The sequence below is a fragment of the Barbus barbus genome (assembly GCF_936440315.1).
Source record: "Barbus barbus genome assembly, chromosome: 34".
NCBI classification, from domain to species: Eukaryota; Metazoa; Chordata; class Actinopteri; order Cypriniformes; family Cyprinidae; genus Barbus; species Barbus barbus.
This window is the reverse complement of record NC_136762.1, coordinates 13,953,499-13,970,193: the sequence shown is the minus strand read 5'-3', so window position 1 is coordinate 13,970,193 and position 16,695 is coordinate 13,953,499. Positions and strand designations below refer to the sequence as shown.

The 16,695-nt window shown below is 37.7% G+C and overlaps 1 protein-coding gene across 2 annotated transcripts in view; it reads left to right on the top strand.

The window, feature by feature from the left end:
- The window catches only part of LOC306854432 (E3 ubiquitin-protein ligase CBL-like), a 35,631-nt gene that overhangs the window by 2,776 nt on the left and 16,160 nt on the right, over nt 1–16,695 (top strand). For both annotated transcript variants that reach the window (XM_079392409.1, XM_079392410.1), the window contains exon 2: nt 2,645–2,892. In XM_079392409.1, the coding sequence (XP_079248535.1) occupies nt 2,645–2,892 (248 nt within the window). The remainder of the gene's footprint in view (nt 1–2,644; nt 2,893–16,695) is intronic.

Genomic DNA, 16,695 nt, shown 5'->3' with positions numbered 1-16,695 from the left:
CATTCCATAGTCAAAAACTCTAATATAGAAGTTCTGGATTTGGGTTTTCCCCCCGTGTATTGTGTTCACCTTAGTTACAAACACACATTATCTACACGTTGGTTTCCTTATAAGGTTTAGTAATCGTTAAACTGCATGTCGATTGTAGTTGTTGTTTACTGTATATTTGCATACTTTGATAAGGTTGTTCTTATACTATGAATGCAGATTTAACACTATAAATGGCACTCTTGCTTGTTTGAGTGCATTATTGCATTGGTGCATTTTAAATTATGTTTATTTTAATCGACTTCCTGATATAGTTTCTACGCTTGAGACCAAGCGGATTCTTCTCTGCACTTCTGTATTATTATTATTATTCTGAGTTCAGGTTATCGCTGGAAGCCCTAATGAACACACATATGCACATGAACACGTAGCGTATGCATGTTCGCTGATAATTCTTGGGACGTCCTGTCGCCACAGTCTTATCTTTTGTCAGGGCTGGGCTGCATGATATCCAGAAGCTTTGGAGCACAATTCAGACTGGATGTTGACCAGTGATGTCATCAGCTCTCCCCACCCCCCCAATCACAGCTGGTCCTGTGCTGAAGACAAAATAGATAAGAGCGGCTGCAAGTACTCTGAGCAGCTGCAGGCAGCGCCGGACTCTTATTGCTGGAACGTGCGTCTGCGGCACTGCGCTTCTCGAACTGCTGGGGTGGTGACATTTGAGCAGTTTCCCGTTTCCTCAAATTTCCCACCCACGTCTTAATCAATAGTTCAGAGGGTGATGATACGTAGCTTTAGTCCAGACACAAGAGAGCCACTATGTCTGAATTAAAGCAAAGCCTATTGGCCATCAGTCTAGCCATTAAGTTGTTTGGCTAATGAAGTGGTTTGAGGCCGTGCACTTAATCATAATGATTTATTGTCTGGAATGGAGTCTTTTTTTTCTTGGACAATTTTAACAGCTTTGTGGCCTCCAGTAGGATTGGATGGAATGACGATATATGTGTGTGGCGATTTCTCTATGTGTAAAGATTTATTTGTACAATTGGCATGTAACCGTTCAAAGGTATAAATATATAAAAAAATTTGAAAGAATTGAATGCATCTGTTGCAAGTATTTTGCATTAAATTGATCATAACTGATCATAATATTACAAAAGATTTCCATTTTAAATACATGCTGTTCTTTTGAGCTTTCTATTAATCAAATAATAATAGGTAAGCTAATAAAGAACATATCTTGAGCAGCAAATCAGCATATTATGCTGATGATTTCTGGGTGATCATGTGACACTGACGACTGGAGTAATGAAGCTGGAAATTCAGCTTTGCCATCACAGAAAAAGTCATTTTAAATTGTAATAACCTTTTTTTATAAAATGGTTGTTTTTACTGTACTTTTTTAATCAAATAAATTAAGAATTGGATTTACTGGTTTATGTTTTAACATTTAGTTTTACTGTTTTGAGTCAGGATCAGGATCAGGCTATTTTTGCACTAATGTCAGGCTTATTCCTTTGTGATGAATCTTTTATAAAGTAGAAATGGATTAATTAGAAATAGAAAAGAATAAAACCTTTTATAGTTTTAGGTTTTTATTAAACTCCTGTTTTTAAATGAATGTTTTATTTGCAAAGTGTTTAATGCAAAAGTAGGTCAACACAGTTATTAAACATATATCATTGTATACAATGCCATTATAAACAGCATTTTTATCCTGCCGCCCAACCCTAATCTCAAGCATTAAACCCCTATAGCTGCAGAGTACACGATGTCATTCCCAGTCACCAGCTGTAAATGTTGTGGAAATTGAGATGACTGTGTAGTGCTGTAGATTGCAGAACTGTGTCTTTTGTGCAAAACACAGTTGTCATCATATGTAGTTCACAAAAATCCTTTGGACTTTAAGATTCTTCTCTTTGGAATGTTCTGGTGTGTGACCTTAAAAGTTTTGTGTGTGTATTTCTGGTTCTGTTAACAGTTTTAAAGCCCTTGTCAGTGTAGTTTTTATTTTGTCCCTCACACTGCAAGAGAAAACTTGCAAAATGTTGACCCTCAGAGGATATGAGGTTAGTTTGCAGTTCTCTTTTCTTGATCGATATTCAACTTAATGCGCCTTTGGAGAATTGTACAGAATATTTGTATCAAAATATTTGTACAGAGCTTGTTGGCTGCTGTTAACAGACAAATATAGACACATATATTGTGAGTTTTTCTGTAAAGATGCTTTGAAAAGACATGTATTGTGAAAAGCACTATAAAAAATGAAGTGAATAAAACATGAATTGTGAGTTTTGGAGGTGCGACATCATAATATAAAACACGAGTTTGAGCAAACTAGCTTTATGCTATTGCAATCTTTTGTGTACACTACCTTTCAGGGTCAGTAAGAGTTAAGAAAAAAAATATTTTTGGAAATAAAAAATACTTTTATTCAGCAATTATGAAAGAAAAAAAAAAAAAAGTGGCAGTACAGACTAGTATGATTAGAAAAAATTCAAATAATTTTTTTCTTTTGAACTTTATTTATTCATGGAAGAATTGTTTTCTGGCATTCTCAGTGTTGTAGCAACCCACCATTTTCGCTTTTGCTGCTCACTGTTTTGAAAAGATACCATATTTAACATCATCTGCTTTCTCTGCTGTTTTGTAGGTGGTACGTCTATGCCAGAACCCCAAGTTGGCCTTGAAGAACAGTCCTCCGTACATCCTGGACCTGTTACCAGACACCTATCAGCATCTCCGCACGATCCTATCCCGCTACGAAGGCAAGATGGAAACACTGGGTGACAACGAGTACTTCCGCGTTTTCATGGAGAACTTGACCAAGAAGACCAAACAGACCATAAGCCTGTTCAAAGACGGCAAAGAGCGAATGTTTGAGGAGAACTCTCAACCCAGGTGAGTTTCTGACACCATCTCTATTTATAATATGTCAGATGACCAAGGTGACGCTTTTAGTGCTTTCATGAGCTGCAAACGTTCAAAAAGATGTGTTAAGCACAATCTGTACTGACCAAATAAGGTGTCTGCATTTTCCATTTGACGAAGTGTTGCGTTAGGTGTGAAATCAGACTTCAGAGATCTCAAGCCAGCTCTGTTCAGACGTTTCCTGAGCTAGATCGTGTTTTTTGGAATGTCCTGCATATTAATTCAGTGTGGGAGGCAAAAGCAGAAGCAGCAAAACATGGTTCATCAGTCCTCGAGTCATGTGAAACCGGTCCCTTCAAAGAATTTGAGTAGAGGTAACATTGAGTGAACCTGGAGCTCAAGACGTATATCAAAGATGCAAATGAGTAGAGCATGTAAGTGGTCTGAGATCATATCAGGCCTGTGGTTCAAGTTCAAGTTTATTTGTATAGCGCTTTTTACGATACAAATCGTTGCAAAGCAGCTCTACAGGAAATTAAGTTTCCACGATATATTTATATATTGCAGAACCTTAATATATTTAACTTATGGCAAAATTTGGTAATTCTGTATGTTGTCTGAGAGTTGGCATCCTCTGAGGTCCTCTGAGGGGTTGGCATTATCTTTTCTCAGGTGTTCGGTCATCTCAGATCATTTAAGGGCTGGATCCAGACTGAAGCTTCTGTAATTCCTAGTTACCATGGGATGTTAATCCCGAGACAGAAACAGAGAAACAAATAGAGACATAATTAGCGTAGCTGCTGTTCCATCTAAGCAAAAATGATTTGTTCAACCCAAGCTAAAGAATAATAATAATGTACATTTGATCAGATATAACTGCAGTACAAGATTATAAAATGCATTATGTGAATGCTTGGCTAAAGAGATGTGTCTTTTAATCTAGATTTAAACAGAGAGAGTGTGTCTGAACACCGAACGTTATCAGGAAGGATATTCCAGAGTTTGGGAGCCAAATGTGAAAAAGCTCTACCTCCTTTAGTGGTTCTTCTGCTTCTCCTGCAAACACTGAGCTCGTGTGAGCGGACTGAGGAGCAATGTGTAATGCAAATAGGACCAGTCACAAGAGGAAGAGCGTAACTGAGCCAAGGCCTTACAAGTAGCAGGTCGATTGTAGAGTTTCCTGGTGTAACCTTCATTAAAACCCTCATATCATTTGTTATTCATCTTCATATTCTCCTGCCTCAGTTTTCATTGCCTTTATATAACCTAAAAACAAGACAGTTGTTTCATTTTCATAGCACAGCCTTCCAGCCCATAGATTCCAATGTATGTCATATATGAAAATCATATTCAGCAATTCTTTTGAGTATGAAAATAACGTTTAATGGGCCTGCTAATCCTTTGAACCCAATTTAATGTGTTTGAAATGCTTTTGCCTTACGTTTGAACTAGAATGACCCTACAATATGATTTAATAGTGGACTCTTAATTTAAGCTGAAGTCCCACACATTCCCATAAGTCCTGTACATTTTCCCTCAGGAACCGCAGCAGTCTGACTTGATTGTAAACATAATAAAAATGTTCATACTTTATTTCCGTCATTCTTATAATCTCACTTCCCGTAGTACAGTGGCCTCTCGTATCAGGCTGTATTGTTATTTCGTGTTGTTCATACTATTTCACTTCTCTGAAACTAGCAAAGAATTGTCAAGCTGAACATTTAGACGTTTGTAACCGTAAGAGCATTCACATGAAAGGGCCTCTTTTTGAGCCACTTTGGTGGCAAATTCTCGAGAATCTTATCCAAAGCTTTTCCGTGTCTTTAGACGCTGGAGCTTTACTGAGGGGGTGGAGGTGTTCCTATTGAGTGAGAATAATTTAATGATTAACTCTGACACACCAGTCATACTTTGCACCACACAGAGACCGATCTTCCTGTTAACACACTCACTTCCCCTTCCTGTTTCTCTTAGGTCTCCTCAACATGCATAGCTGAGGCTAGCCAAAACCCGCCACTTCATACACTGACAGTCTGTGGCAATTTAAACTTCACAGAATCACTTTCACCTTAGTAGTACTGAAGACTGTTATAGATCTTCATGCACTCATTGAAACAGCTTCTCTCCATCTCTAGTGCTTCCTACATACATTTTACAGGATACCAACATTTTGACTTCAGCCTCTTTACCTCGATATTAATACTTGCTGCAAACGTACAATAGGTAAACTGATGAATATGTGCTGTAAGTTTGCATATCATAGAAATATGAAAAGTAATATTTTAAGCATACTTAAAGACAGGGTAGGCAATTTCTGGAAGCCAATGTTTATATTTGAAATCACCAAAACACGCCCCTACCCCAAAAGGGTCTTGCCCCTATTTTGATAGATCCGCCCCACATATACGTATGTAGCCTACGCAACCCGGACAACGATTAGTTCTGTGAAACATAAGCCGCTTTTCCACCGAAATTACCTGGAACAATATGTCCCAGGAAATGTTTTTCCCCCAGACCTGTTGCTGTCTGCGTTTCCATCGCGGTCTAAAGTACCGAGAATATTAGGCAAATAGTCTGGTGACGTAACGTTAGGTCTGCGCACGTTTCTTAATACCAAGTACGCAAATTTCAGCCTTGCATCCTCGGTAGTTTGGACTTCACGAGTTAGACTCAGTGTGAGTTCCCGCAGAGGAACGACATAATTCGGGTAATTCTGCAAAGAGCAGCGTACTTGATAACATCAGTCAGCTCGCCTTGGCTGCTGCAATCTTCCTCACTGTATTTACAGATGAAATATATCAAACACCACTGCCTCTTTTCGTTTTCATTTAAACATATTACTAGAACAATAGGATAATGACCAAAGATTACCGGTTAGATTTACCCAAAACAAAATATATCTTATGTTTATCCACTACAGAGACATCAGAGCCAGCGGCAAATGTCAGAAGGACAAGCCGAGGTTATGCTCTTCTCTTCGGGATCCTCTCTTCGCCCGGTGATCGCGTGGAGCTCATGTCTCCGAAATCGGCGAAGCACATTTTCAAATAGGCGCTGTTTTTATAAATAAACCGCAGATTTGAGTTTTAAACAACAGACTTAGACAGACTTTAGCTGTTGCGGCACGCCGCGTCCGGTGTAGACACGGTGTTACTCCCCTATCAAGAAGAAACAAAGCAACCTTGGCGTCCGATCGCAGGCCTTCTACTCCTTGAGTTCTCTCCAGCGCTGGAAAACTGATCCGATATTTACACGGGTCCTACTTCTTGCCTTATCATTCCATAGTCGTTTTCCTCTTTTGTTTTTTATCCGCCATCGCTATCTTTCTGTCGCTCGGCTCGGCTGTTCACTGAACGCTCTCTCCTCCACTCTGATTGGTTATACAGGGCTCGCAAAATTTCTAAATCTCTGGTAGCCCTTCGGGCAGGTACTCCTCAGATTTTGGTAGCCCGAAAATTTATTTAACTAGCCCAAATAAAATAAAGACCATAAACGTCAATCAAAAACATTTTCAATACACAAATATCAACGAATATCAAGGAAAGAGTTTTATTTTACTATTTACAAGGTATCTGCAGAATTCTTAAAAATCTATTTAAGGCAATTTGAAAAGTTATTTCTTATACCATTTAACATATTTAAAACTAAGGCCTTTAAAACTCTTTAAACTTTATTCAGCAAGGATGTGTTAAATGGATCAAATTGATAGTAAAGACTTCTATTGTTAGAAAATATTCCTATTTTGAATAAATGCTGTTCTTTTAAACTTTTTATTAATCAAAGAATCAAAGAAAAAAGTAACAAGTTCCAAACAAATATTAAGCAGCACAACAGTTTCAACACTGATAATAAATCAGCATATTAGAATGATTTCTGAAGGATCATGGGACACTGAAGACTGGAGGAATGATGCTGAAAATTCAGCTTTGATCACAGGAATAAATGCTATTTTAAAGTATAGGTATTAAAATAGGAAACCAATATTAGAAATTACAATAATATTCCAATACATCACTGCTTTTGAAATGAATACAGCCTTGATGAGCAAGAGACTCAAAGTCAAAAATCTGATAAATAATTGACCTTGTTTTTGAGTCTATAATACAAGCCTAACATAATATATTATCAAAACAAGCTATTTAAACTGATGGAATAGAATAGAATACAAACTGAAGCAAAACTTAAGCTGAGATCTGCAAGTTAAATATATTAAAAAAACATGAACATATGAATTATTCTATAGCGCAGTTTGTACAATACTCTTGTGTGTGACTGTACATGTCTTTATTACCGTTCTTTGCCCATCCTCCGCTATTTCCAGCACTTAATCAAGCCACTCTTTAATACATGAGGACGTTTTTTTTCACATGTCATTGTGTTTGCGTTGTCTCTCGTGTTGAGCGCACCCAAACATTGAAGTATTGAGTTTGTACAGCGACTCATTTGGTGCATCGTTCTCTTTCTATGAAACCGGTTCTAACTCTGTCGTGACATCAGCTCCATAGCGGTTTGCCCGAGCATTGCTTTTCTTTCCCTTTTACTGGCGGCATTCAATCAAATGGCTTCCCAACGTATTTTTGTGTGCGCGAGGCACATTATTTCTTCTGCGCGGGCGCGGTGGAAGAAGAGTGCGGTCGCGCGCTCAGCTTAGAGAGAACACTGCGTGGGAGCCCTGTATTTAAGGTAGCCCGTCGGGCAGGGCAGTGATACATTTTGGTAGCCCGACTGGAAAACACAATAGCCCCGGGACTTTGGGCTAGCGATTTTGCAAGCCCTGTTATAGCAGCACCCTGAGCTCTGATTGTTTAGAGCATGCTATTCAAAGTATAAACATGAGAAGAGAGAGAAGCTTGGTTTTGAAGTCACGTATTGATGTCTGGGTTAGCTACATGCATATCTGATTCATCTAATATAGGATGCGTTGGAATATTAACATTTATTAACATGCTGAATGCACTGCATATTACCAGTTTCATGCTCAAATGCAATGTCCGATATTGACTGAGTTATTTGAGACCGTCATATTCCTTTTAGATGTTTCTTTTTCAAAAATACTGATCAATGCAGCAATGATGTTTTTCGTCATATTTGTTCAACAGTAGGCATATTTCAATTAAAATTGTTTTCGTATTTCGTATGGCTTCGAAAACACTCAGGCTATTTTAGGAATCACTTGATAATGTTGATGAAAATATAGCACAAATCAGCCTTAAACATTAATGACATAAGCATTATAATGACAACTTTATAGAATGTGAACTGGCATATGCATCCTTTTGTGCAGATACAAGTTGTAATGTTACGTTTGTTATGTATCTAAGTTATCTGATTAATATCAGGGTTATAGAACGGGTTTCAGTTTATTGGCATAAAGTTAGCTTCACCTCAGGCAGCCATTCTTTTTTAGATGCTTCTTTTTTAATAACATTGCTGCATCATAATCATAATCTAACATCTAATCATGTTCATGTTTTCATGTCATTTTTATTTTTAACATTCATTTTCATAAGTCTTCAGATATTTTCATCATCTCAATTACAACCATGCCCCGCCCACGAGTACTCGATTAATCGTTTTTGAAACCAATCGATGATCGAAATAAGAAATTTCCAAAAATGCCCATCCCTAATATTCCTGAATGTATACATTATAATTGAGCATGCAAATAACAGCATTTAACTTGCTTTGTTGAAGTTGATGTATCCAAATAAGAATAAAGACACACATAATTTTCTTTAAGTCATGCATATAATCTAGGACAGTCTCTGTAACACATTGAATAAGATTGTAATTACTGTCATCTATTATTAAAATCCATGACTGAATTGTTAATTGATACAATACTGCACAGTGCACACTTAAATGTTATCTTTGCTTTCACGCGTAACGTCATACCTAATTGGCTGAACTAAAAAAAACACAATTTCATCAATACTGAAATTTTTGTATTGCGCACTTTTCTAGTATGCCATTGGTGACAATTCAGCAAAATTTTGCTGTAAAAAAAGCTCCATTGTCAATAGTTTAGCAATGTATGAAGCACCGCTCACACAAAAGTTACTTTTTTTTATAAACCAAATAACTTCCTCTTGGTCAGTGCAGCTATTTCACATGACCAACTGAACATAAGCAAAATCTGGGACCTTTTTCCCTCTCACATGAAACTCCCTAACGTTCCTTTTGAAATGACTGGATCTCACCTGTAAAATTTTTACAGAGCAATTATAAATGTAACTGTATCTTTACCAATAAGAGGCAGGATAGCGGCCTCATCATCTCTCTTAAATCTTTGATCCCTGCTAGACACTCACAAAAATGAAACTCTGTTATATTGTTGGAATCTTCTACCACATATTTTCTCTATTTGTCTTTCATTGCAGGGCTTCCTTATGAAGAAATGCATAGCGCTCTGATATCCATCTCTTTGAAATTGCATATGCTCTCAATTTAGGTAGCCTGAGGTTAGGTGTGTGCCATGCAGCTGTTTTCAATTAAGCAAACTAATTTTGGATATGCTTTCTGACCGATGTTGTATCCTGAATTATAGTAGTTGTATTATCTAATTGTGTTGTCCTGAGATTACACATCCACACTTTTATTTGGGTCACTATATTTGGACCGTGACTTTTCCGAACTCATGTTTCCTCTCCATTTAGTTTGGTTATCTTTTCATCTTATCTGCATGTTACAGGTCTGCATGAAAGGAGCATTTATAGCAATAGGGAAATGCACAGCAGATAGGTGAAGTCTGATACTTGTGCATCTGCTGTGTTTATCACGTTAAGGCGTTTTACAGTTGTGTGGCATAACTGAAATTTGTCAGCTCGTACAGAGTACAATTTCCTTTTTGTTGTAGTCGCAGCTCTGTCATAAGATGCACTGTCGTTTGTTGTGGTGAAGACGTGTCACTCATGTTCCGTATTTAAAGTCTTAACATCCTTCTGCATGTTTCTTTCTGTGAATTGTTTTGAACTTGGACAGTGTAAATGAGATGTAGCAGAAAAACTGGAATAGAACAGAGGAAACATTTCAGACTACGTGCATACAATCGACAGGGGAGGCCCTGCCCAACTGTGGGGGAACATTTCAAGTTTACTACAGTACCTAGTTTCCATTGATTTCTAGAGGGAAATTAATGGGAATTTACAGATGACCTAACATGCCAAAAAGTTTTGTTTCTTTTACACAGCAAATAAAAAATACTTGAAGTTTTTGTTGGTTGTTTTTTATGTTTGTTTTGTTTTTAAATGTGTTTTTTTGTTTTGTTTTGCATTTTGTTTTTAAATGGTTGTTTTTGTTTTCCAGTTTTGTCTTTTAGTTTTTGTTTTGTTTGTGTATATTTCCGACAGTAAGTAAATCTATAGGCTGGTGAAAAAATAAATAAACTTGTAGCCAATGATGTGTTCACCCGTGTTTTGTGGTTTAGCTCTAATTTAAATTTAGTGCCTCCTACTCATCAGAGGAAACCCAAGTGCAACAAACCCAATCAAAAGATGCTATCAAACAAGCCAATTTTTTTTTTTTTTTATAGTAAGCGCCTTTGGTCCAAAGTCTTAAAATGTCATGCTGGTGGTGTAGCTCAAGGCTCACATCAGTGGGGTGTTAATTAAGCTTTCTTTGTATTAATCATTCATTGTTTAGTGAGATATATGGTTCTCAAGGGATCACAGGAACCAACAAGCCTGCAAGCAATGGAGCTGAGCAGCCAATGCTTCAGTGTCATGAACAAAGTTATAATCACATCTAAACTTCTGTCAAAGAGATAGTTTTGTCTGTTTTTCATGAGTTAGCGCACATGGAGAGCGTTTCGGATGGAAACACGGTTAACACGTCCGAGGATTGTATTGCAGCTCGAGTTACTACGTCCTGCATCTCGCTCCACACAGAGCCTAGCCGAGCCCAGCTAAGCACAATTGAGAGCCACACACTAGCAGTGGGACACTGTATTTATTTATGGCCTACTGAACACACTGGCTGACTGAACTCTAACTGATAATGCAGCTCTCATACTCTTGCTGTGTTGTTCTCCTCTTCTGTCTGAAGACATGGCAGAAAAAAGGCATGCTTTGCCATCTCTTTCGCTTCCAAAGTTACACTTCTCTTGTTTCCTAGTCAAGGGTTAATTCAGTCTGTTTTTTTAGTTCTTCCTCTAAAATACTGCTCTTTTAAAGAGAAAGTTCACCTGAAAATGATTATTCTGTCATCATTTTCTCACCGTCATGTCATTCCAAACTTGTTGGACCCCACTGACTCTTGCTTCAACACTCTTAAAAATAATGGTTCTTTATTGGCATTATTTCATTCCACAAAAGGTTCTTTGCAGTGGAAAAAGGTTCTTTAGATTATTAAAATGTTCTTCAAAAATGTTTTTTTTTTTAAGAACTGTTCATTGAAAGGTTCTTTGGAGAACCAAAACAGGTTCTTCTATGCCAGCATCGCTGTGAAAACCCTCTTTTGGAACCTTTATTTTTAAGAGCCCAAATTTCACGTGGCGTCATCACCATACTGAAATTAGTTATAAAACTACAGTATCCTTAAAATCAAAAATTTTACATTTCATGTAATTAATATTACCATAAACCATACTTTACCATTCAAAAGTTTGGGGCCAGTATTTACACAAAAATATTCAACAACACAACTGTTTTCGACTTTGATAATAAGAAATGTTTCTTGATATTTAGAATAATTTCTGAAGGATCATGTGACACTAAAGTTTGGAGTAATGACTTAAATTACATTTTAACATAAATAACATAAAACTTACCAACCCCAAACTTTTGAAGCTAGTGTGTGTAAAAACATAAAATAAGTAGAAAATGGAAATCAACAAATTTGTTTTTTAAATGTGTCTTTGCATATTTAGTCTGGTTTTGATTTGGGAAATAATGGCATGCCACATAACCTGTCCGTGTTAGTGTCCGTTTAATTTGAATAGCTTCTATCGATGAGTAACTTGGATGAGGATATATTGTTCCACTCTTTTAAAGCCTATTTATTTTGTTATCACAGTCATGATTATATGCTTAGTTGAATTATATTATTTGCATATTAAAATAGTCCTGCATCCCACCAGAGGACCGCTTCTCTGGATGAGGTGAAGTCACCTCATATGACACAATGGATGGGAATAGACAGCGTTAGATCAGTAAACACAATTTGTTTGTGTGAATGTTTTATTTAAAGGGGTGTGTGTGTTTGCTTGGGTGTATGACTGCTGTCACCACCACTTCCTGACAGAGATCCGGTGTGAAGCCAGTTCCGGACAGTTAAATTTGTCAAAGGGTGGCTGCGTTGAGAAGGAAACACGGAATCCATGACCTGTTCGCATATTCTCATGAACACAGTGTTTAGACATAAATAGTGTCCAGAGGCAGATAAAGTCACTTCCTTAGACAACTACAGGTCTAATGTTTGGGGAAATGTTAGAAGTTATGGGGAAGTTGGCTTTTGAAATGTGCATTAGTTGAGCAATGCTAACTAGTGTAAATTAGTGCAAACTGGCCCTTGTGTTTTTTTGTGTGTGTGGATAAATGGAGGTCAGTGGGGAACTAAAGGGAGACTGAAAGATGTGATGCTTCTGGACTCTAGACTCTTTGATAATCAGCCGTGGGCACGAGCAGACCGCTCTTGCTTCCTCCAGTTGGCTTGGCTGTTTTATCATAGAAAACAGGAAACAGGAAGGGAGCAGCCAGCTGCAGGTCAAAGGTCAGGCCAAAAGAGGAGGGAAGCAGACAAAAGCACAGTATCTAGGCAGGGCTTGGCCTACAGCAACTGCAAGGAGAGGCCGGCCAACTGAGAGATTGGGGAGGAGGAGGGGTCAGATGAATTGTTTTAATGCTGGCAAACATGAAACCGCAATAATTAAGCACTACTGAAATTAATGAACCTTGACCATTGATAAAGTAGGTTTCCTGGATATAAAGACTGATCACATTGTTTACTGATGACTTTTACCCAGGTGTTGCTTTTATCACAACTTTAACCTTAGTCATATGCCTAGTCGTGGTCAGAATTATTGGCACCCTTTGTAAATATGATCAAAGAAAGCTGTATGTATCAATATGAAATACACATTGGCCACAATTAACGGCACCCTTTTATTAAATACTTTTTGAAACCTCCATTTGCCAGTTTAACAGCTCTAAATTTTCTCCTATAATGCCTGATGAGGTTAGAGAACACCTGACAAGAGATCAGAGACCATTCCTTCACTCCAGATCCTTCAGATTCACAGCTCCATGTTGGTGCTTCTTCTCTTCAGTTCACCTCACTCATTTTCTACAGGGTTCAGGTCAGAGGACTGGAATGGCCATAGCAGAAGCTTGGTTTTGTGCTCAGTGACCCATTTTTGTTATGTTTTTGATCTTTGTGTTTGGATTATTGTCCGGTTGGAAGATCCAAACATGGCCTATTATAAGATTTCTAACAAAGTCAGTCACTTTTTTTTTTTTTTTTTCTTTTTTTTTTTTTTATCTGTTGGCATTTGATAGAATCCATGATGCCATGTGTCTAACCAAGATGTCCAGGACCCCCAGCAGAAATATAGGCCCACAACATCAAAAATACAGCAGTATATTTCATTGTACACATGGGGTACTTTTTATCCCCGTGTTCACCAAACCTATCTTGAGTGTTTGCTGCTAAAAAGCATTAAAAAAAAGCAACTAAAAATATTTTTTTAGTTTCATCTGACCATAGAAGCCAGTCCCATTTGAAGTTCCAGTCGTGTCTGATAACTGAATATGCTGGAGTTTGTTTTTGGATGAGCTTGGAGAATTTTTCTTGAAACCCTCCCAAACAACGTGGTAATATAGGTGCTGTTTGACAATTTTTTTTTTTTTTAAGGTTTTCTGACCCCGAGACTCAACTATTTTCTGCAATTCTCTAGCTGTGATCCTTGGAGAGTCTTTAGCCACTCAAACTCTCCTCCTCACCGTGCATTAGGACGATATAGACACATGTCCTCTTCCAGGCAGATTCATAACATTTTCTGTTGATTGGAAATTCTTAATTATTGCCCTGATGGTGGAAATGGGAATTTTTACTGCTCTAGCTCTTTTCTTAAAGCCACTTCACTAATTTGTGAAGCTCAATTATCTTTTGCTGCACATCAGAAATATATTCTTTTGGTTTTTTTAATAATAGTACATCAAAATTAAACATGGCATCCAGCCTGGCTAATTTTATTTTTAACAACTCCTCAAGGTCTTGTACATTTTTTAGCAGATGCAGTGTGTCATTCGGATAATTGGGCATTTGGCTCATTTGATTTGTTTCTGTAAGCATTCAGTGCAGTAGAAATGCTTGCATATTATTTGTACATAGGATATGTTGGTTTTCCCATTCTGATGTGAATTAGCCAATTCAAAGACATGATTGTTTGTTAGCATGAGGGCTTGAGTTATTGTTCTGAAGAGTGACGCCTCTGACTCTGGGATTAGCTGAGTGCAGCTCTCAAGCGCCGTCCTCGTACGACAGCTTTAGTGAGTGATTGAGCGAGCTCTGCTGCATGAGCCTGGGCTTTCTGTGCATCTGTGCCCTACTTGGTTTGAATCTCCTGCCGAAAGCCTCTCTTCTCCCTTATGGTTTAAATCTACGTGAATATACAGAGTCGAACGTGTCCAGGATCTCTTTAGTGCTTCACTGTATTCACTTGTGAGTGTCACTCTTTCAAGCATGCACGTACTGAAAGTTGAAAGTGTGAAAGTGCCACTCTGTATTACACCAAAGGCATGTAGCCTCACCACACAAATGTTACCCTGGACCACAAAAGCAGTCATAAGGGTCAATTTTTCGAAATTGAGATTTATACATCAACTGAAAGCTGAATAAATAAGCTTTCCAGTGATGTATGGTTTGTTAGGATCGGACAATATTTGGCTGAGATACAACTGTTTGAAAATCTGGAATCTGAGGGTGCAAAAAAAATCTAAATATTGAGAAAATCGCCTTTAAAGTTGTCCAAATGAAGTTCTTAGCAATGCATATTACTAATCAAATGAAATTTTAATATATTTACAGAAGTAAATTTACACACTATCTTCATGGAACATGATCTTTACTTAATATCCTAATGATTTTTGGCATAAAAGAAAAATCGATAATTTTTACCCATACAATGTATTTTTGGCTATTGCTACAAATATAATCCAGCGATTTAAGACTGGTTTTGTGGTCCAGGGTCACAAATGTCATCGCCAAAGTCCTCTAATGTGTCCTCTTGGAGAGAGGAAACATGGCACAGCTGGCTTCCCCAGAAGGCACATTGGCACCCTTTTGCCACAAACAACAACTGTTCCCAGAGCCATAGATAAAGAAGTATGTAAACGCAAGCTATGTAGCCAGTGGGAATTTAAGTTATTGCAGTACCTCAAATTAAATATGGCATCTACCCTGTCTATTTACTTATTTTAATAGCAAAGTGTTTACTGGTTGTACACTGTGTTATCCGGACTTGATTTACATGATAAAATGCATGTATATTTGAATGCTACATTTTGTTTTATTATTATGTTTAATAGTAATGAAATATTATTTTAAATTTATTTTATTAAGAAGACCAACAACTATTTTAATATTATTAGTAGTAGCAGTATTCAGTTTTGGAAGTAAAACTTTCTCATAATCTTTCACTTAATTTTTATAGAATTTTTTTTGCGTGAGCTATTTTTCTCATTTGCTTGCTCTCATTTCTTGTAGTTACACTCCACTCTTGCATTTAATTTTTTGTTTGTTTACACCCCTTTTCTCACTTTTTTCTCTTTTTTAGTTTAAGTAAGGACTCAGTATTTGAAGGCAGCTGTGGCGCTGCCACACTCAGACTCTCTCTTGTGCATGTCAATTCCCCAGGCTGGAGCGCTTGTACAATCCCCCACTGTGCTGCCCTGTAAATCATGGCTTTCTTTCCACTTCCTCCCCCTGCCGTGCAGCACAACCCTCCCTGCTCTCGCCTGCCTGCCTTGAGCTCATGTGCCCAGAGTCGGTGGAATCAGAAAAATGCAGAAGGCATTCAGTCCTTGCTGATACGGGCCTAACACGCTCCCTCACTGTGCCCGCCAGCCACAGAAATACTCAATCACCACCAAGCTCGGCTCCAAAATCTGCTGATGTTTTCACATTTCTGTGCTGATTTTGGAGAAATAACTTCTATTATCACTCTTGATGAGACGCCTCATATTTCATGTTCAGATTTAAACATGGCATATTGTGAAAATCTGACTTTTTCTGTGTTTAAGTGCTATAATCAGGTCCCCGGTGCATATACCAACTGAGAAAATGAACAACCCCAGTGAAAACAATTTTTGGGAAGCCTTTCTCTGCAAGCTTTTGCAAAGCTTCAAACTTTGTTACCCCGTGACTTAGAAAGGAGACCTTATTGTAATATTACCGCCCCTTAATCTGTAAATTTCCACCCACGGCGCCACCAAGCAACAAGAGTGTACCAGTTCAAACGCCATGGCGAAAGTTCAAGCAAAGCATGCTAAGTGTTCTGTCTTTGCTGCCACACAGATCTAACATAAACATGCAAATTTTTTCCTAGCATTTTTTCCTTTACATTCACAGACATAACTGGCTGTTTTTTTAAGTCGTGTTTTTAACAAACTTGTGTGTATTTGACAGTTTAAGCGCAATAAGACATGAAAGAGAATTTAGTTTAGTACTCGTGCCATGTAACAGCCATTTTCTGTGTGCTTTGGATGTGTGCACCGTATATCAGAATTTTAAACTGATATGGTTTTTTAAAATGCATGATTTCAGCGCCGTAGCAATGATAATCAAAACCAAACAGATGTTTTTTGGCAGAGTGTACTATCTGATGTACAAGTTGTA